A 21,386-nucleotide genomic window follows, 5' to 3' on the forward strand; every position below is an offset into this window, starting at 1 on the left:
AAATCACAATCGCCGATGATTATGGCGAAGCTACAAATGTGCGGCTGCTTAAGGATTTTTTAAAAGCGAAAGAACTCTGCACTTGCTCAGAGGCCGTGCACTAACGCTGCAATTCTGTTACACACCTACATGGGAAGGAGCCCCCACCGAGCGCGGGGGGACTTACTTCCACGTAAATGCGCATTGAGTTCCGGAGGATGATGTTGCCGCGCCGTTGCCCCAGCAACGGGACAGAGACATATTACGCCGAATAACCGCCCCCCCTTTTTTTTTCTACAACGATCCGGGAGCCCCTGGTAGCTCTACGTCACTGGTTGCCGTGGTAACAACTTGAACACCTGAACCAACGAGGAGAAGGCCAGCTACGTCAACTGACGCTCCGCGCATCTTACGCGGCCCCTCCAGCGCCAAGCATACGTTCCTCTCTATGGTAACTTGAAGCTTAGAACAACAACAACCCTCTCCCCCTTCTTCCTCTCAGCGGATGACGAAGACGGATATTAAAGGAAGAAAATAAAGTCACCTGACCGAAAGGGAACCCGGAGGCGGAAGTGACGTGCGGTAGACTGGGAGAAAGACGGGGACAGACAAACCCTTCCTCCTGGAAGGGATCCGAGGCCGAGATGGTAAGTGACAGGCGCGCGGAGCCAAGCGGAGCCCCCCCCCTCAGCGCCCCCCATCCACGAAGTGCCTCCCCCCCCTCCGCAGCCCCGCCTCCGCCCTCTGAGGAAGGACCGCTCGCTCCCGCGCACCCGCTTCCCAGGGAGGGGGCTGCCAGGTCCAGCCCCTGACGGGGCTCCGTGCCTTCATTAGGCTGCGCGCCCTGGCCCGCTCGTTGGGGAGCCGGGGCCCGCCGGACTGGCCGGGGCCTGCCTCCGAGGGCGAAGCGGGCATCGGATCGCCCTGCATGACTCCCCACAACCCTCGGCAGTCTTGCCAGGTTGTGCATCTTCCCTTCGGGGAAGAGTGAAGCTCCCTCACGCAGAGCAGCCAGCTTTGTGGGATGCTTAAAAAGCACGAAAGAGCTCTCAGAGGTAGGAGGCTGGTCGGCTTAGAGAACCATGAGGAGGTGCCCCCCCCCACCTTCCCTTCCCTAATTCGGTGCACGTGTGTATGGGAGGGAAATGTGTTCTTTGCACTCAGTTCTGTGTGGCCAGCTCCGTGCCTTCAGTAAGTAGTGGCGTCCACTCTTCTTCTCGCCACCAATCCCTTAGTTAGGGAATGGTCCGTTAGTGGTAGAGTAGGCAGTTGTCCTTCCGAAGGTCTCCCGTCCAATCCCCTGCACCTCTAAAAGTTCCCCAGGTTGCCAAGACTAAAAGTTCCGTCCGTCAGAGAAGAGAAGTATTTGCTATGCTGGACTGTTTCTTTCCATCCTTTTCCCGAGTCCCCATGTGACATCCTGCTCCTGAGAAACTACCATTTCCAATTTTGAGGTTAAGAGGCTTTCCACAGGGGACTTCTCTGAAGCTTGCACCCTGTTTTTCACCAGTTAGATCGTGATGCTATCCTTTCTCCATTTTCAGTGCCTTGCATTCATGGAATTACACATTCAGAGGAATCAGCATATTGGAATAGGCAAACTGAATAGCATTTACCCTCAGTTTAAATATCAGATGCAGCTGCAGGGAAGAGCAATTGGAAAAAATAACAGGTACTGGAAATGGTACTAAAGTTACTTGATCTTTTCCAACATGGTAAGAAGTGGAGCTTTGGGATGGTTTCTTCCCAGTTGAGGGCTGGGAAGATTACACTTCACTGTCCTCTGTAAGGTGGACATTGCTATTTGTAACAAAGCAGTTTGCTTCTCAGCAGGGACGGGTTTAACTGTTGAGAGTTAGTCCTGCTATGGACAGGGCTTAACTCATGAAATCTTACAGTAGATAGATGCAGGTGTATGACTTTGACCATGAGCTTACTGAAACTTGCAGATACGTGTATGTGATATTATCCTATTGGAATGCAGGTGAGACCTCTTGTTACACCCTTAGGTCTCTGAAAGTGCACTCTCGGTGCACTCTCAGGTTGAAAGCACCTTCCATGTAGAAAGGTTGAAGGCTTTTCATGCTGAGGTGTTTTCAATCAAGCAGTTTCCCCCACAAGCATTCTGCAGTAGTTCGGCAAGAGGTATTTACCGTGTAAGCACAGTTGGTCTGATTTTCAGTAGAAGGTATCCTTCAGTCACTTATTCCAGAGGTGATCCAATTTTAGTCTTGCATGATCCATCAATTCTTTAAAACTAAAATAGAATCCCCATGGTCCACGAATGCATGTAAAATTCCAGAGTTAGAGTGAATATTCACAATGTTTTTGCAGTGATCCTGAGTAGGCACTCTTGAACTTTTCAGGCATAAGTAGTGCCCTGCAAATTTAGACTAAGGTCCACCCAGCGTTCTTTCTAAGCATTCCAGTAATCAGTAGGTGTAACTTATCCTCCAGAAGTTTGCCAGCAGCCCGTAAGTGGGCTGCAGTCTACTTTATGCCCACCCATGCATTCTTCACTGTCAGAACTCAGCTGTAGCGGAATTTGGCCAAAATCATGTTGTTGATTCTTGCTAGTCATGAGATTCACCAAACTGTCACAACCTTATTATTCATTCCTGTATTGAATAATTGTTGAATGCCACTTTAGGGATAGAGATCTGTCTATGAATTAGAGATTCACCCTGAGATCTAATTCTGTCCCTGAAAAAAGGTGATCTGCTCTCTGTCTTCAGAGGGGTTAGATGCTTAATTCAGAGCTTAACATTGAATCTTCAGGAAAGCATTGGTTTGTAATGTACCTAAAGACAAGAACCAAGCACTCAGCTTCAGATTTGGCTCCTTCAATAGTTTCCATTGTTTTCTAATTATATTTGCTGGACTGCATCTTGGTTGCCTCTGTAATGCCATGATTCTCCCTTCTTTAATTCCAAAGCAGTCTTGTGCATTTAGAGTTAGGGTTGCCTTCTTTGTGAGAGTCTTCTGTTATGTGACATGAGATGTTACCTATAAAGTTGCATCTTACCGCTTGGGTAAGTTACTCAGGTCCTTAACAGTGTTATTGAGCTCTTACTCATTCCTCCTTGTGAGTGGCTGTATTCTCCCCCAAAGTCCCCATTTTCTTCCCTGCATCCGGAACAACAGTAGTAACCCCGTGAGGTTGTTTGTTCCTCATATTTTCATAACGGTCTCTCCGTTTCTCCTTCTGCAGGTCACAAGGCCACTAGTTCCAACAGCTGCCCAGTCCTGGCGCTGGGTTTGTTGTTACCCGGCCCCACCCGGGCAGTCATGAATGGGAGCGCAGTGCCCCTGTCGCCAACCGGGGGAGGGATGGTGGGGGAACCCGCCTCTCTTCCCTCTCCGGGTTGGCGGGAATTCTGCGAGGCGCACGCTCGCGCTGCCGCGGTGGACTTTGCCCGCCGCTTTCGGGCCTTCCTGGGTGAGAACCCCCAGTTTGCCACGCCAGGAGCTGAAGCTGCCTTCTCTCGCCGCTTTGCCGAGCACTTCCTGGAACACTTTGAGGCGGAGGTGAGCCGGGCCTATGCCAGCGACTCGCCGCCCCGGTGCGACATCGCCCCCTTCACTGGCTGCTCCTCCGCACGTGACCTCTCTGAGACGTGCAGCGACTCCTCCGTGGCCTCCCCTGTGGAGCCTCCCCTGGGGCCGCCCTCTGGCCTCTCCAGCAGCCAGTCCCGTAGCTCCGAAGACGTTTCCACCGCAACAGCCGTGACGGCCACCAAACCAAAGCTGAAGAAGCGCTTCTCCCTGCGCAACGTGAGCCGCAGTGTACGGGGCAGCGTCCGGGGCATCCTGCAGTGGAAGACCTCGACCGAGTCGCCCCCTGGCAGCGCGGACGGGGCGACCACCGGCGCCAACAGCAATTCCAACTCTTCAGGGGGTGGCGACTCCGAGCGCTGGACTCACCGCTTCGAACGCCTGCGGCTCAACAAAGCCTCCCCAGCCACCCTCCGCGTAGAACTGGCCAGCGTGCGGCGCGAGGGCCTGCTGAACTACATTGTGGCCGACGACGGGGCAGGCGGGGGCAGCCGGACGCGCTGGCAGAAATGCCGCCTTCTCCTGCGCAAAGCGGGGAAGGGGGAGGGGGAGGGTTACCTCTTGGAGTTCTACATCCCACCAAAGGTGAGCCATGGGTCACTGCATCAGGGCGGGGGGAAGAAATCCCGGGCGGGGAGAGCCAAAGGATTACCCCACGCCAAGATTCCCCGCGCTGAGGGGCATCGGCGTAACTGTGGCTCTCCCTAACTTAACCCCTAGGCATCCAAGCCGCGGGTCAGCATCGCCTGCTCTTGCGTAGTGGACGTGCGGACAACAACCCCCTTGGAAATGCCAGACAAAGAGAACACCTTTGTGCTCAAGGTGAGGAGAAGAAAAAGGTTGCATAGGGGCAGAAAGTTAGTGGCTTCGTTTTGTGAGCCTGGTTTTTTAAAAAAGTTATTCAAGTAGGTACCAAAAAACAACAACCCTAAACCTTAAATGTATTCTGTGATAATTGGAGCCATAATGCTTACGTGCCTTTGAGTTAATTTACATATTTGCTTATAATAATAACATTTTTCAGTGAGAGGATGTGTCCCCATTCTCTGCCTGCGCTACCTTCCCAGAGGAAGTCCCTCCCACCAGCAGCTAAGACAGCAGCAAGGGTGGGGAACCTCAGGCCCAAGGTCCAGGTGCAGCCCTCTGTCTGGTCCCTGGGACTCTCCCCTGCAGGCTGGAAGGTAGCCTCCTGACTAAAGCAAGGAGCTGTATCCGTTGCCCACGCAGTTTTTGTCTGTCTGGTGTCTCTAATCTCTGACATGCGGCCCCCAAAGCTGCCCATATGGTAGTGCAGCCCCCTGGGCTTGAATAGTTCCCCCACTTCTGCAAGGCAGACTGGCTGGAGTGTGCATTCTGCCGTTGCCTACTTTCCTCCTTGCTTCTCACTTCTGGTGGGATCTGCAGCTGCCTGGTCCCTCTCTAGCAGGACCTCACTAGCTTTGGCAGGAACTGCTGTTCCTGAGCAGACTCATGACAATTCCCCGACCTTCTTTTTCTCTTGGTTTGATCTCATATGCTTTGTCATATGCTTGGTTTGCTTTCATATGCCTGGAGGCCGACCATGACATCTGTGTGCTTTGAGAGCGAGAAGGGTATGTGGGTGCTTTGTGATTTCTTTTTTTTCTTTTTTTTTGCATGGTAAAAGCACAGCAAATGGGGGGGGTTCAGTCAGTATGGTGTAGAGGGGCAGCTAAGGCAGCTGATAAAGAACATGGGACAAAGGTCTCCTTAAACACCTTGCCAGCCGTTGCTGCCTGAACTGACTTCTTTCTATTGAGGGCCAAAACATGCAGAGGGAGGCTTCATTCTCTTATTACTGTCCGTGTAGACCATGCTGAGTTACATATACCAAGTGTCTGATTCAGTATAAGAACGCTTTCTATCTTCTCAGCTCTTGCAGAAGGTTTTTAACTTCAGCATCATTTGGCTTCAGCAGCTCTTGTCATTCTTGCACAAAAGGGTTAGGAAGCAGTTTACTGAATTTCTCATGGTGACATGTTTCCTTTTTTCCTTGGCTTTTGGGAGGCACCGGAGGGGAGGGGGGGCATGTTCTAGGAATAATGAGCCCCTCCACCCTCCACCCCCCAAAGCATAATGTGTCTATGGCTGTTCCCTTCCCACTCTACTTCACAGCTGTCAAGCTCCTTGGAGTACATCCTTGAGACGGTTGACTCGCTGCAGATGCGCTCCTGGTTGGCTGACATTCAGGAATGCATGGGCCTCGGGTAAGTTGTGCCAGGCTGTGGGAGAGGGCCAGAGCTCAGCGGCAGAGCACTTGCTGGGCCTGCGAAAGGTAGCATCCTTAGCAGTTAAAGGGATCCCAGGTAGCAAGGCTAAGAAAAGCCTTGCTTGCTTCCTTTCCCTGAAAATCTGGAAGAACTGCTGCTTCTCAAAGAAGGCAATCCTGGGCTATGTGGACCTGTGGTCTGAGATAGATTGACAGATAGGACAGCTTCATACGAGAACCTTTAGGCAGACGAGAATGGGAAAGGTCAGCTAGGCATGCCTTGCAATCTTTGCCCACACTAAAAGCATAAACCAGGGATTGGGGAACTTTTGGTCCACCAGATGTTGTTGAACTGCAACTCCCATATTGGCCACAGCCAACAAGGCCCAATGGTCAGGGCTGGTGGGAGCTGTTGGCATCCATCTGTCTCAAGAGACAATGGAGTGTGCCTCCGGTTTGGTGTTAGTGGCACCAAAGAGACCTCTCGGGGGGGGGGGCACGAGCCTAGGCAGTGTGTAAGGCAGTCTTGGACTGCCCTGAGACAAGACCCCCAATCTTAGCCTGATCTGATGTGGCCCAAAGGAAAACAGAGCAATATGTTTGGCCCCAGCTTGGCTGCAGGAGCTGCTGGGAGGAGGCATACAAGGCACCACCCAGCTGCCTTAGGGACTCCACTCCAGATTTGTGTAGGGTTTACCACTTAGCTGTAGTCTAGCAACATCTGGAGGGCATTGCACAGGTTCCCCCTTCCCTGAAGCAAGCAGCCAGACCAAAGCTCTAGCATGTCCAGTGTTTCTGTTTCCAGTAGGAGCCCAGCATGAGTGTGATAAGCCTTCCCTGCTTGCCCCCCTGTATCTGATACTGGGGAGTATATTGGCCTCGGACACAGATGTTTGGTTTTGGCTAATGGCACTTGTCTCCACAGAGAGAGCACTGACAGCCTGGAACAGCCGTGTATGAACCACTCGGAGAGCATGCCCAGCCGTGAGCTTCCCATGGTGCCGAGTGAGAGCAGCGATCAGCTCAGCCAAGGTCTGTGGCATTCTCTCCCTCCCCCAGCAGAGCCCCAGCTTCACTCCCTTGGCAAAATGATCTGCTGCCACGTTGGGGAAGGGCTGTAGCTCAGTTAGCCGAGCACATGCTTTGTATGCAAAAAGGTCCCTGGTTCAATCCCTGGCCTTGCCAGGTAGGGCTGGCAAGGCCCCTCCATCCAGCACTGCCAGGGAAATGGTTCTTCCTAAACCTAAGCAGGTGTAGTAGTACAGTGGTACCTCTGGTTGCAAACGGGATCCGTTCCAGAGGCCTGTTCGCAACACGAGCAGAATGCAACCTGCACGTGTGCGGGTCGTGATTCGCCACTTTTGCGCATGCGCGTGATGTCATTTTGCACGTCTGCGCGAGCGGCGAAACCCGGAAGTAACCCTTTCCAGTACTTCCGGGTCACCGTGGGACGCAACCTGAAAACGCGCAACCTGAAGCAAATGTAACATGAGGTATGACTGTAGTCAAGCAGCATTCTGCCTTCCCCTTCTGGTAAAATGCAAAGCCATCTATTGCAGCAAGATGATAAAATTCTGTCTTTGCATTAATGTTTGATCCAGGGATGGGGAGCCTGTGGCCCTGTGGGTGTCATTTCACCACAACTCCCATCATCCCTGACTATTCGCCATATTGGGTGTTGGAGCCTAACCATCAAGAGCACTGCAGGTTTTTGTTTTTTATTAGATTTATTGGATTTATGTGCTGCCCTTCATCACAAGATCTCAGGGCGGTTAACAAGACAAAATTCCCCATGTGTGGTCTAGTCTTAGAGGAGAAAGCTGTAGTGCCACCTTTCTATGCTTTCCAACCTGAGGTATTTTCTTCAGAGGGGCCGAGTTCGAAACAGGAATGCACACTAACTCCGTATGCTATTGCAAGCTCCTTGAGAGAAAGGATGGGGTGAAGATGTAATAAATGAAATAAATAACTTTATTACAGAATAATAAAAAACAAAGATTTCTACATACTAATCAGAACTGGCTTTGTCTCTTAAATAATGACACACTGTGCAGTATACAATGACATATCATCACTGTTTTATTAATTTGTCTCTTAAATAATGACACACTGTGCAGTATACAATGACATATCATCACTGTTTTATTAATTTTTGTTAGTCTTTCGTTTTTAGTTGCTTTAGAAAATCTTGTATACAGTTACATGGCATTTTAAATGTATTTCACTTTTCTGTGGAGCTTAAATGTATTTTATTTTGTTCTCTTTTTTTTTAATATGGTCTGTGATCTGTAACTGTTTGATTCTGTTCCTAGAGACAGAGGTTTGGGAGAGTGCCCAACCATATTCTCTCTCAATCTAGTCACCTATTGGTTGCTTAATTATATGTTAAAACAACATACACAGCATCAGCCATAAAGCTGTTACTCTACTGTTGGAAGGAAAGGCCAGTTTTAATACTTCAGATTTTTAAAAATCAAAATTTGGAGAGGCAGGAACTATGCTTTCTATGCTGTATATATAGTGGACAAAATGTAGCCTTGACAAGGAATCGCACAATATTTTTTCAGTGTTGAGACACAGAAAATAAGCAGGAAGAAGAAAATAGAGAGAAAGAAGAAAAAGAAAAGAGAGAGAAAGATGGAAAAGAAATAATAAATAAAAATAAAAAGGGCTTCCAATTTTCCATTTGCCGCTTACATAAGAAAAGGCTATTTAAGACATTCAGTCCATGATAACCTCGGGAATTGCACAATGTTTTTTGAAGCTGCCTTAGTGTGCTGCTTGTGACCTGGCCTGTTTGTCCATCCCCTCCCCAGGTGCCTATGGCGGACTGATGGAGCGCCCCTCTGCCTCCATGTCCCCCAGCTCCGTCTCCATTGCTGCCTCCCACTTTGACTCAATGGAGCTGCTGCCTCCCGAGCTGCCACCTCGAGTGCCGATTGACGAAGGGCCGTTCCCCATGGGGCTCCTCCACACCACCTTCCCTGAAACCCCGGACACCACAGGTAATGCCTTGGAGTGGAGTGGAGTTCTCTCTCTCCATTCTGAGAGAATGGGGGTGTGTGGGTCTGACGGGCTCAAGAGTGAAATCTGTGAGAGAGACTTCAGAATTCTCTGAACAGGCTTTGGCAGATGGCTCTCTCCTCTCTCCCTGCTCCAGGTTCCTTCCTTTTCCAAGGGGAGCCCGACCCAGGCGGGGGAAGCCTTGGCGACACAGAGCACCCTCTTTCCGAGTACCCCTGGTTCCACGGCACCCTGTCCCGCCTCAAAGCGGCCCAGCTGGTGTTGGCGGGGGGAGCCAGCAGCCACGGCGTTTTCTTAGTGCGGCAGAGCGAGACGCGGCGCGGGGAATACGTCCTGACCTTTAACTTTCAGGGGAAGGCGAAGGTGAGCACACGTGTGCGGGTATCTGGGCAAGCCAGCGTGGCGCAGTGGGTCAGTGTTTGGGACTAGAACCCTGCAGATGAGGGTACTAGCCCCCACTTAGCCGTGCAGCTCATTGAGTGACCATCGGCCAGACCTCCTCAGCCTTGTTTTTAGGCTGTAATTCGGCAGAGGAGAGCCACATACAACGCCTTGAGTTCTTTGGGAGGGAAAGGTGGGGTGTGAATGCAATTACCGTAGATTCCGGCGTATTAGGCGACTGGGTGTATTAGACGACCCCCCAAATTGGCAGCTGCAATTTGGGGGTTCGTCTTATAAGCCCAGTCTCCTAATACGCTGGGCAGCTCCGTGCCGGGAGAAAGCCGCCCCTGCTGCTGCTTCCGAAGCAGCGGGGGGGGGGGCAGCTCCGTGCCGGGAGAAAGTCGCCCGGCGCGGAGTGGAGCCTGCCGCCCGCTGCCCACTGCTGCTGTTTCAGAGCCGCCGCAGCGGCGGGGGGGGGGGGGAGAGAACGGGCTCTGCTCCATGGCACCCAGACCCGGCGTATAAGACGACCCCCAACTTTTTAACCTCTTTTCCGGGGTTAAAAAGCCGTCTTATACGCCGGAGTCTACGGTAAGAAAAAGAAAGATGGTGCCAGTTGAGAGACAGGGTGGGAGAGGATCAGGCCCTTGACGGGACCTCTCTCCAGGCCTCCTTATCTCGCCACCAGCACCTGCGCCTCTCCCTTAACGAAGACGGGCAATGCCGGGTTCAGCACCTCTGGTTCCAGACCATCTTTGACATGCTGGAGCACTTCCGGGTCCACCCTATCCCCCTCGAGTCGGGCGGCTCCAGCGACGTGACGCTCGTCAGCTACGTGGTTGCTTCGCAGAGGCTGCACGGTGAGCGTAGCCAGAGCCCCGGGGAGCCCTGGGCTTGGAAGACCATTGACACCGTTGCCAATCCATGCCATGCTCCATCTCCCACCCATCTCCTCCCATTGTGGCTCCAGACACATTTCCCCCTCCCCCAGATTCCCCGCCCCGAGTCTTCTGCTCCACACCGCGCAGGGGCGATGACACCCCACCCTCTTCATGTCCGCCGCTCTCCCTCTCTTACCCCACCCCCAATCCCTATTTCTGATGTGGGCATCTCTGTCACAGGCCGGGACCGGGCTGGGAGCCGAGCGCCGGTGTCTGGGTTCAGTGGGGACCCCGACTCGCCCCCCAACCTCATCTCCATCCTTGCTGCCGCCTCTGCGGGTGACTGCGTGTAAGTGTGCCATAGCTACCACGGGAGGAAGGCAGAGAGTTGCGAGCGTGTGTGTGTGTCACAGCCCCCACGCCATAGCCCATCGCTATCCACGGGTCATGCAGATGTGCGATGCCCATAACCATCCACTGTGTCTGTGACACCAGGTAGGGGGGAGATTTCAGAGGGAAGAGGCTCCTCCTGGCATCTCCAGGTACAGCTAGGGGGGCGGGGAGATTTCTGCCTGAAGCCCTGCTGCTAGTTTTTGTAGCAACGCTGAGGGAGATGGACCAATTGCCTGCCTTGTAAAAATCAGCTTCTTACATTCCCTCTCTGTAGATGGGCTTTAGCCGTGGTGACCATGTGGAGCTTTAAATGTTACAGGATGTGCTGCCAACCTCGTCTTTCTGGCAGCTTGTAACGTACAGAGCTTCTCTGTGCTCCCTTGCAGCCCTAGTTTGCAACTAAGCTTATTGTATCCCCTGTGCAATCTTGATTGTGTTGGATACAGCAGTGCTTTGCCATAGCCCAATTTGTTATTTAACATATCGACAGCAAACAGTTAATAACAAGGCCCTGGTATGATGTAGTATTGCTTTCTGTTCTGCTGCTCATCCCCTCCCCCCAACTTTCTCAGCAACCAGATGTGGCTGCTAGGATTCTGAATTTGATGGCCCCCAAACTCACTTTAGAGTAAAGGCATGTGCCGTGAGGAAAATTTAGGGCCAAGCAAATGCAGACTTAATTCTGTCTGGCGCAATTAAAAAGAGCCTACAGAATTGAGAAGGTGTCTGCCTACATAGCGTGAGAATTTTATTTTATTTTTTAAAAAAGGTCGCTATGCTGGCAATTAAGCCAAATCCATTCAGTTAGTTTTTGTGGAGGAGAAAGAAGAAGCCATCAAACACTTCTCTCTCTTTTTTTTGAAATTCCTAATGAAGCCTAATCAGTTTCAGCTAAGCAATATTATATAACACCGGCAGCTCAACAAATGCTCTAGCGAAGCCAGCTGTCAGGCCTCTAGTTTTGTGTCATGGCCAGGTAAAGCCTGAAGTAGGTCTAAGGCAGGGATGGGGAGCCCGCTTGGCTCCAGATGTTGCGGGACTGCAGCTCTCATCGTTCCTGACCAATTGGTCAAGTTTGATGGGAGCTGGAATCCAAGTACATCTGGGTGGCCACAGGTTCCCCATCCCTGAGCTAAGGGAAAGAAGGAGAAAAAGGTTTAGACACATGGGATATTCAGAATTCGACACACACACACACACACACACACACACACACACACACACGTCTCATTGCAAATATTCTGCAAATACTGTCTCTGAGTAATGCCAGACTTTGGCATTGGTTGCAGAAACAGGGATCTTGGAAGGAATGATTCTCAATTTTTTTAAAAAAAGTTTTATGGCAATCTGCGTGTGAAGATGAGAATGAATGTGTGGGCCGTGCTTGGTGAAAATTGCACAGAGGAGCTGGTAGGAGTCATTGGCCAGGTTGTAGAACAGTTTTTGCCAACCTTGGTAGTCTCCAAGTGTTTGGCACCACAGCCCAGGGCTTGCAAGCAGGTGCTTCAGGGGCCAAATGCAACCCCTTGGCTGAGGTGGGCAGATAGATACCTATTCTAATCATTTAACATTCACAAGTATTACCTGAGATTTCTTGAAGGGGTCAAAACCTTAGCTGCCGTTATTACAAATACTAAGGAATAGACATAACCACAATAAACATTTTGCACTGAGTATTTTGTAGAAGTAGAATAAGTTACAAGTAATAAACAAATGAATGCCACTGTGTAATTTTGGACAACTTTTGACAGCCCTGTGAATTGGCTTTCTTGGTGGAGGGCAGAGTTTGGATATTGCTGTTTTTTAAAGCAAAGAGTACGCACAGCCCCGAGTCATGCCAGCCTGCCTCATCCCCACACAGCTGCCCAGCAGTTGTCCCTGTGTGATTTCATCAGGCCACTACTACTGTGCATGTAACAGAAGGCAATTTTCCTAAGTCACAGTTTCCCTGCAATGTGGCATCCTCCAGATGGGGTTGGATTCCCAGCTCCCAGGAGCCCCAGCCAGCATGTTGAGTAGACAAGGGTAATGAGATCTGCACCAGGTTAGCAAGGGCTGCTCTAAGCCACAACAAATGCAGCAGTGCCATCTAAGTTCTGATGTGTGTTGTCACCCTTTCCCAAGCATCGCCCAGAAGATTGTGCTCAAAGTGCTCTAGCTACTGGATGTAGACAACACTGGAGTTGCTCAGATTTTAGAAAAACCTCGTTGGGGTGGGAGCCCCTTGCTCTGGACTGGACATTGGGGGGGGGCGGAGGGCTCAGATAAATCTCTGTGTCCGCCATCCCACATTTTGTCTTAACCCCGGGCCCTCTTGTTTCTCTTTGTCTGTCTGTCTGTCTGTCTCTTTTCTCTTCTCTCCGCAGAACCGAACACCTCTCGTAACCTGCCGCCGCCTCCGCTCCCCCCAGCTCGGCCGCCTCTCGCTCCCCCTGACCGTGGATTGCCAGAGTCTGAGGGGCAGGCGGAGGAGGAGGGCCGGATGGTGGAGCCAGAGGTGGACGAGGCAGCAGCCACAAGAGGAGGAGGAGGATCCCTTCCCCTCCCGGAGGAATCGGAAGGACGAGCCCGGGCTGTGAACAACCAGTACTCGTTTGTCTGAGCCCCATGAATATGAGCCAGAGAAAGACGCGAGCCCTTCTGGTGTCCATCACCAGGGGCAGACCTGGCCTTGGCCCACGGGTGCGAGATGGGCTTGAATACCCAAAAGACTTCTATGCTTCCCTGCGTAACCTTTGGGGAGGGTGAGGACTGGCCTTGCCCCCACAGTCCCATTCTCCCCCACCCCACCGTTCCATTCCCTTGGGTATGGAGTAAACCCCACTTCCGCTTGCCCCAAAAACATAGGTACGAGACCCTCCTCCTGGTTTTGTGATCCCAGCTTGCGACAGATTGGTACGCACTACTTCTAGCCCCGCCTTGGGTTCTAAGGAAACGGGCCTGCTCTTCCTCCTCTTCCCTTCCTCTTCCTCCTCCTCCCGCCCCTGTGCCCAAATCTCTGCAGTTGGGCAGGAATAATAGCTCACTGTAAACACTACATGGAGCGGTGGGTGGGAGCGGGGTGGTCTGCCCTTCTGACTCCAGACACAGTCTTTTGCACCCCTGCCCTTCTTTGCTGAATGTATGGAGTCTCCGAATGTAACGCCCTCCCCCTCCCCATCTCCTCTTTTGGGGCGATGGGGAGGGGGAGGCCAGCTCCCTCTTCCCTGGTTGGAAATATATTTATATTCTTTCGTCCCTCTCCTCCTTCTTCCCCCTCGCCCCACGCACCCCGGCTTGGGGACTGGCCACGCATTATAAAGCCTACACTACCCCAGGTAAAATTTTAAGATGTTATGAATATACACCTTTCACAGGTACTGTCCCCTCCTCTTGTTCCTGCTGCACCCTTCCCCACCCCTCCTTAAGATTTATTTTTCTACTGTGGACTAGGTGGACTGCTCAGGCCCTCTCTGTCTCTTCAATTCTCTCTTTTCTTAAAATTTGCGCTGAGGTACCGTTTGTTCATCTGTGTCTTTTTTGTCTTTTTTTTGATTAAATTTTTTTTTGGGGGGGGGAGAGTTTGTATGAAAATAAAGGAAATGTCATTTTACCTTTTAGAAGAAAAAAATGATTTGAAACAAACACACAATAATCCTCCCCATACACTACACACTGGACCTTAAAAAGAAAAAAGAAAAAGTCTTAAAAAGAAAAAAGGAAAAAGTGGGGCAGGAGGAGAATCTCTTTCCTTCTGGATGATCCCTGTAGAACTTTCTTAATAGGAACCAAGAGGAAATGATGCCACTTCCCTGTCCCTATCCAGCACATGTGACCCATCTAGTGATGCTTAGCAACGTTCATATAGTGCTTGGGTGCGCTCAGAGTGCTTCGCAGACATTGTGCACGTGTGGCAGCATGAAGCGGTAGAACAGGCATAGGCAAACTCGGCCCTCCAGATGTTTTGGGACTACAACTCCCATCATCCCTAGCTAACAGGACCCGTGGTCAGGGATGATGGGAACTGTAGTCTCAAAACATCTGGAAGGCCTAGTTTGCCTATGCCTGTGGTAGAACCACTTCAGGCTGCAAATTAAGGACACAATTTTCTAATCCTCTCTGGGATTGTTGTTTAAAAAACAGAAGCAAAGAAACAGCAGGTAGAAAGTTAGCACAACAAGAAATCAGCAGAGCTGAAACTCTCTCAAGATGCTTGGGTTTGTTATGCTGCCTTGGGGTGGGGGGTGGGGGTTGTGGAAGCATTCAACAATGGCAACAACCACCTGCAGTCAGAAGTGGTGTGGTGTCATTAGCTGTCTATGTAGACCAGGCTTCAAAGAGACCATAAGGTAGGTCATATTGCAGCTGGAAGCGGAGGTGGTGGGACTGAGATAGTGCTGACTTAAACAGAGGGTGCTCAGTGAGGTTGTAGCACCAAAGGCCAGTTTATTAAAAAAGCGTCTTCTGGCTGCTGGGCCTCCACTAGCTCCCTACGCAAATGAAATGATGGGAAAGATTAAAGTGAGTCGGAGAATAAAAAAGCAAGAAGCTGAGGTTTTTTGTGTGTGTGTAGTTAAAAGTTACCCACGAGGTTGAATAGCTAGGAGGCTGATTCTTGAAAGCTGTAGCTCAGGGCAGAGGGTGACTATGGGGGTGGAGGCAAGAGGTGGACCACCCCATCTGCTTGATTCTGCACCCACTACCACATTCAGCAGTCCTGTATGGTGGCAGCATAGTCTAGATCAGCATTTCCCAACCTTGGGCCTCTAGCTGTTTTTCGACTACAACTCCCATAATCCTCAGCTAGCAAGACCAGTGGTCAGGGATGATGGGAACTGTAGTTCGAAAACAGCCAGAGGCCAAAGGTTGGGAAACACTGGTCTAGATCACAGCTGTGCTAATTACAAGGGCCTGTAATTGATTGATTGTTGGTTGTCTGGCAAGAAAACCCAAGACAAATTTAATGTGTTAAGTGGCCGATGACACACAGTGGCCAAAGGTGAATTGGGAGCCACTCTTGCCAGAAATGGCCTTTCTGTGTTGGGTTTTGGTTTTTGGTGGTGCATTGTAACTGAGTGTTACCCACAAGCTTTTGTAGATAGAAGGGAGCTTCTTTAAACCCGTAGCCCAGGAGACACAGGCGGAGGGGGATCATCGGGGTGGAGGTTTTCACTTTGTATCAGTGCTCTGTATCACAAGAGGATGCAGGCATGGCTGGGCCACCAAGAACAACCAGCAGCCCATGGCTGCTGCCTGTCTTGTTGATTTTATGCAAAGCTTTTAAGTATTTTGTTAGAATTTCATAGTGCAAATGATGGGTGATATCCAACCCTACTTTGAAAACAAACCAGTCGATTTAAGCAACTTATGTACAGTGACTTCAATGGGTCAGAGTGGGAATAATGTTGGATATCACTCCCCCCTCCTCTTCTCTTGTTTTGTTTTTGCATGTTGGTCCCAAAAGCTAGGAACATGTTTTAAAACAATAGAGTGGTACCTCAGGTTAAGAACTTAATTCGTTCCGGAGCCTCCCACAGCTGCCGCGCCGCCGCCACACGATTTCTCTTCTCATCCTGAAGCAAAGTTCTTAACCCGAGGTACTATTTCTGGGTTAGCGAAGTCTGTAAGCTAGAATCATAGAATCATAGAGTTCGAAGAGACCAAAAGGGCCATCGAGTCCAACCCCCTGCCAAGCAGGAAACACCTTCAGAGCACTCCTGACATATGGTTGTCAAGCCTCTGCTTAAAGACCTCCAAAGAAGGAGACTCCACCACACTCCTTGGCAGCAAATTCCACTGTCGAACAGCTTTTACTGTCAGGAAGTTCTTCCTAATGTTTAGGTGGAATCTTCTTTCTTGTACTTTGGATCCATTGCTCCGTATCCGCTTCTCTGGAGCAGCAGAAAACAACCTTTCTCCCTCCTCTATGTGACATCCTTTTATATATTTGAACATGGCTATCATATCACCCCTTAACCTCCTCTTCTCCAGGCTAAACATGCCCAGCTCCCTTAGCCGTTCTTCATAAGGCATCGTTTCCAGGCCTTTGACCATTTTGGTTGCCCTCCTCTGGACACGTTCCACTTTGTCAGTGTCCTTCTTGAACTGTGGTGCCCAGAACTGGACACAGTACTCCAGATGAGGTCTGACCAGAGCAGAATACAGTGGCGCTATTACTTCCCTTGATCTAGATGCTATACTCCTATTGATGCAGCCCAGAATTGCATTGGCTTTTTTAGCTGCCGCGTCACACTGTTGGCTCATGTCAAGTTTGTGGTCAACCAAGACTCCTAGATCCTTTTCACATGTACTGCTCTCAAGCCAGCTGTCACCCATCTTGTATTTGTGCCTCTCATTTTTTTTGCCCAAGTGCAATACTTTACATTTCTCCCTGTTAAAATTCATCTTGTTTGTTTTGGCCCAGTTCTCTAATCTGTCAAGGTTGTTTTGAAGTGTGATCCTGTCCTCTGGGGTGTTAGCCACCCCTCCCAGTTTGGTGTCATCTGCAAATTTGATCAGGATGCCCTTGAGTCCATCATCCAAGTCGTTGATAAAGATGTTGAATAAGACCGAGCCCAAGACAGAACCCTGTGGCACCCCACTAGTCACTCTTCTCCAGGATGAAGAGGAACCATTGATGAGCACCCTTTGGGTTCGGTCAGTCAGCCAGTTACAAATCCACTGAGTGGTAGCATAGTCAAGACCGCATTTTACCAGCTTCTTTACAAGAATATCATGGGGCACCTTGTCAGATGCCTTGCTGAAATCAAGGTAGGCTACATCTACTGCGTTCCCTTCATTTACCAGGCTTGTAATTCTGTCAAAAAACGAGATCAGGTTAGTCTTACATGACTTATTTTTCAGAAATCCATGCTGACTATTGGTGATCACAGCATTCCTTTCTAGGTGCTCACAGACTGTTTGCTTAATGATCTGCTCCAGAATCTTCCCTGGTATTGATGTCAGACTGACTGGGCAGTAATTATTTGGGTCCTCTCTTTTCCCCTTTTTGAAAATAGGGACAACATTTGCCCTCCTCCAGTCTGCCGGGACTTCGCCTGTTCTCCAGGAATTCTCAAAGATGACTGCCAGTGGTTCTGAGATCACATCTGCCAGTTCTTTTAATACTCTTGGATGCAGTTCATCTGGCCCTGGAGACTTGAATACACCTAAACTAGCCACGTATTCTTGTACTATCTCCTTAGTTATTCTGGGCTGTGTTTCCTCTGCTGAATCATTTGCTCCAAATTCTTCAGGTCGGGCATTGTTTTCTTTATCGGAGAAGACTGAGGCAAAGAAGGCATTGAGGAGTTCAGCCCTTTCTGTGTCCCCTGTTTGCATTTCGCCATCTTCTCCTCTGAGTGACCCCGCTGTTTTTTTGTTCTTCCTTTTGCTACGAACATACCCATAAAAGCCTTTTTTGTTTCTTTTAACCTCTCTAGCAAGCCTGAGTTCATTCTGTGCTTTAGCTTTTCTGACTTTGTGTCTATACGTGCTGGCTATTTGTTTGAATTCCTCTTTTGTGGTTTCCCCCCTTTTCCAAGCGCCTGTAACCCGAGGTACCACTGTACATTTCAAAAATTTGAAAATAAGCAATTGCACCAAATGTATGTATTAATATCCATGTTATTTGCTCTATAAGCAATTGAATGGTGATATTTCCTATGAAAAAATGGTATAATTCTGCACCTGAGGGCAGAGCGGCATGTGGCAACCTTCCTATCGCCTTGGAAACTGACTGGCCTGGCCCTCATTGACAGAGCTTTCTCAGGATGCTACAGTGTCAATACCTCAAGAGATGCACTTCACACGCCAGGAATCTTTGCAGTGTATTGACTCTCCTCCAGATATATCACACCTCCTGTTATGATGGGGGACAAGTGGGATCTGCAACAAAATGTTGCAGTGCATTCTTCCTCCTAAAACATGTATTCTGGTACAGCTGAGTATCGAGCCCACTGCCGTTGTTGCAGGGATTTTGTTTTCCTGTTGCTGGTGCACTGTTTTTGCAACTTAACACAAACGTCTCCAACGTGCTAATACTTCCCTCTTCTTTCTCACTGGCCCCATTTTGGCTCGAATCCTGGTGGCACTCACCACATGAGCTTGCTATTAGGAGGAGTGATAACATCACAGAGGGACAGCACTCTACACAGTTTAGTTTCCTTTGGATATGGGAGCCTTGGAGACAGGTGGCAGCAGGACTGTCCTTTACAAACGTACAAGCAGAGCATGAGTCAAAATAGATACTGCGCTATAGAGCAGAAAACCTTGTCTGAGAGCAGTTTGGGCAGCCTGCAAAGCAACGCTCCTTGTTCCAGTCTTGTTATCCCCCACCCCCCACCCCCCCAAATCTGCTGAGCGCTGTACCACTGCTTTAGGGCCATAAGGAAAAAAAATTATTTTGTCAAAGCCCTGATGTCTAATCTGGCATTAATGCCAAAGCCATAATAATAGACCCATATCTTCTGCTACTAGATATCAACTCACACTATTAATCACAAGGTCTCACATTACTTGCTTGTGCTGGCTAGGCTTCATACCTCAGGTATTAGTATGAAGTTTGCAGGAGGACGACGACTGGAGGGTATTGTTTTTTAATTACTTCGGTGGGAGGGATTGAAGATGACTTTAGCAGGCTGGAAGGTGAGGGCGTTTAGCCTTATTTCTGCCAGAAGGGGGCGCCACTGGTCTTGATTGGTAGAAGTTCAGCCGCAGCAGCCCAGTACTGCTTTAACGATTCAGATCTCCCTTCCGCTACCCCTCCTGCCTCCGTCGCCTCTGTGCCTGCTTTCCTTCAGTTAAAGTTGGGAAAGTGTATATGGCAAGCTCAAGTAGGCAAACGCAAAGACAAAGTCCAAATGCTGTAATGAAAACTTGCATTATAGTACTAGCTTCTGAGGTTTGTTGGAATGCACTTCTCTGGTTTCCTATGCAGAATTTGAGCTTTAGATCAGACTCTGTCAATGCTACCACTGCTGACTTTTCACTGCCACTCGAATTGCATTGGAACTGAGGCATCCTGACTTTTTGAGTTTGTTTCCTCTCCCCACCCCAATTTCTGCACCACACTTGGTTCCTCTGTGAGATATTCATGCTGTTTGAGCCCCATGGCCCATCCATTCCGGTACCCATTTGGTGAGAGATTCAGTAACCCAGGTGATTTTGTGGAGCATCTTGGGCATTGTGATTTCCTGATACCTTGTGGGAAACACATTCTCCTAAGATGTTTTTTTTGGGGGGGGGGGTGTTTAAAAAACACCACATTTATTTGGCATGTGCCAAAAATGGAGTTCTTCTATTCTCCTCACCATCACCCCTGTAACAATCACCGTGCAGGACAGATTAGATCAAAAGAAGGTGACATGCCAAAGGTGAGCCAGGGAGTGGCATAGCTCAGAAGGGATTTGAACACAAGACTCCCAGCTTCATAGAATTGTAGAGTTGGAAGAGACCACTAGAGTCATCTAGTCCAACCCCCTGCAATGCAAGACACTTTCACCCAACGTGAGGCTTGAACCCACAACCCTAACATTAAGAGTCTCATGCTCTACTGACTGAACTAGAATTCAGTACCGGCATCCCAATGTGACCACGCTGCTCCTACTCTTGTTGCAAAATGAATTACAGTGTTTGAATTACTTCTATCTCTTTTTTGTCATTAACCATACGGTTTATATTGTTGTATTAGTTTTGAATATAAATAAAACTAAAAAAAAGAAAAAAGAAGAAGATTGGTGCTCAATCCATTACCCCTTCGCTAGCTCTCAGATCTAGGTCAATTGCTTAGTTTTCTATGTGGGTTCTCCTGCCGCTACCACTCCAGTTGACCCCATGAAGTTGCACCTCCATCCTGCTTGGTGCCTTTCTGGTCCTGCTGCCTGGGGAATGTGGGGACAGCATGTGGCAGCGCTGGTGCCTTTGTCCTAGGAATGCCCTGAGTTATTTTTATGAGTATTTTTTATAGCACCCACCTAAATAGATCTGCCAGCACAGGGGTTTTCACTCTCACGATGACCCTTCTCTCCCCTCTCCTCTACCTGCGTGTCCCCCCCCCCCCAATTCTGGGGGTCGGAGGAATCCCCAGAAGAGATTAACAAAGGCTGGCTAGCTGGTTGGGTGCAGGGAAAGGATTGGAAGGGAAGTTCACCTGCACATTCAAAAGTCCTTGCAATGGTAGATCTGCCCTTAGGACTGTATCCGACACTGTGCACGCAGATTTTCACTCACGCAAGGGGGCTTCCCCTTCCTCCCCCCCCCCCCCCGCACACCTCCAGAGTGTGGTCTGCAGAGTTCGCCAACCCCTCCCCCCCTCAAGAGCGGACTTTGAGGATGTACAAAGGTGTTATGTACTAAGTTGAATAAGATCTAAAATGCAGGAGTCTGATTGGTCCTAGAACAATAGGATCCAAAATGCAGGAGTCTGATTGGTCCTAGAACAATAGGATTCAGAATGCAGCAGTCTGATTGGTCCTAGAACAATGCAGAAGTATGATTGGTCAGCAGGAGCCACCCAATCCAGCTCCAGGTGGAAGTGAATCCGCAACCTGATTGGCCTACAGGAGAATCCCGGAATTAGCCAATCACGTGGGGCCCATTGTGTGAATAATGTATATAAAGCAGATATTTTGGGGGAACTTTCATTCCTTGCTACTATGAGCTGAATAAAGAGCATGAAATCCACACTTGACTCCGAGTATATTTCAAAAGGACTGCCTCCCTCGGACTGAGAAAGGTTCCCCACCTCTCTGCCCTATCAGTGTCTGAAGCAGCTAGGGAGGGAAATGGGCTGCTAAAAGAAGAGAACTCCGAGGCCTGAAGGCCATGATGGCAGCCAGGCTGTCCTGCACGATTACCTTCCATAACTCTGGCAGCCAGGGAAGATGAAGCAAGCAGGGCATCAGATGACACCTTGAGCAAGCAGGGACATTCGTACCGTTGCAGAAGGGGGCAGCATTTCTGTTTCC

General features: G+C 49.7%; 1 protein-coding gene across 3 annotated transcripts; it reads left to right on the plus strand.

The window, feature by feature from the left end:
* Window positions 1–295: 295 nt before the first annotated feature.
* SH2B1 (SH2B adaptor protein 1) lies at window positions 296–14,032 on the plus strand. 3 transcript variants are annotated; one of them, XM_081836689.1, is made up of 11 exons: window positions 366–626; window positions 1,524–1,651; window positions 3,191–4,119; window positions 4,255–4,356; window positions 5,668–5,759; window positions 6,687–6,793; window positions 8,578–8,766; window positions 8,922–9,148; window positions 9,855–10,026; window positions 10,288–10,396; window positions 12,807–12,974. In XM_081836689.1, the coding sequence occupies exons 3-11, from the start codon at window positions 3,268–3,270 to the stop codon at window positions 12,823–12,825; spliced, it is 1,869 nt and encodes a 622-aa protein (XP_081692815.1). In that variant the 5' UTR covers window positions 366–626; window positions 1,524–1,651; window positions 3,191–3,267; the 3' UTR covers window positions 12,826–12,974. The 3 variants fall into 3 exon arrangements, with proteins under 3 accessions (XP_081692813.1, XP_081692814.1, XP_081692815.1); XM_081836687.1 differs by lacking the exon at window positions 10,288–10,396 and having other exon boundaries at window positions 296–626; window positions 12,807–14,032; XM_081836688.1 differs by lacking the exons at window positions 1,524–1,651; window positions 10,288–10,396 and having other exon boundaries at window positions 353–626; window positions 12,807–14,032.
* The last annotated feature ends 7,354 nt before the right edge of the window (window positions 14,033–21,386 follow it).

This window comes from Podarcis erhardii (assembly GCF_964252035.2).
Source record: "Podarcis erhardii genome assembly, chromosome: 13".
NCBI classification, from domain to species: Eukaryota; Metazoa; Chordata; class Lepidosauria; order Squamata; family Lacertidae; genus Podarcis; species Podarcis erhardii.

What these genes read in the sequence shown, in the direction of transcription:
- SH2B1 (XM_081836687.1), top strand. Translation starts at nt 3,268, where the DNA reads ATGAATGGGAGCGCAGTGCCCCTGTCGCCAACCGGGGGAGGGATGGTG. An exon ending in AGAACACCTTTGTGCTCAAG is followed by an intron (nt 4,357 to 5,667) that starts GTGAGGAGAAGA and finishes TCTACTTCACAG; the next exon opens with CTGTCAAGCTCCTTGGAGTA. An exon ending in TGAAACCCCGGACACCACAG is followed by an intron (nt 8,767 to 8,921) that starts GTAATGCCTTGG and finishes TCCCTGCTCCAG; the next exon opens with GTTCCTTCCTTTTCCAAGGG.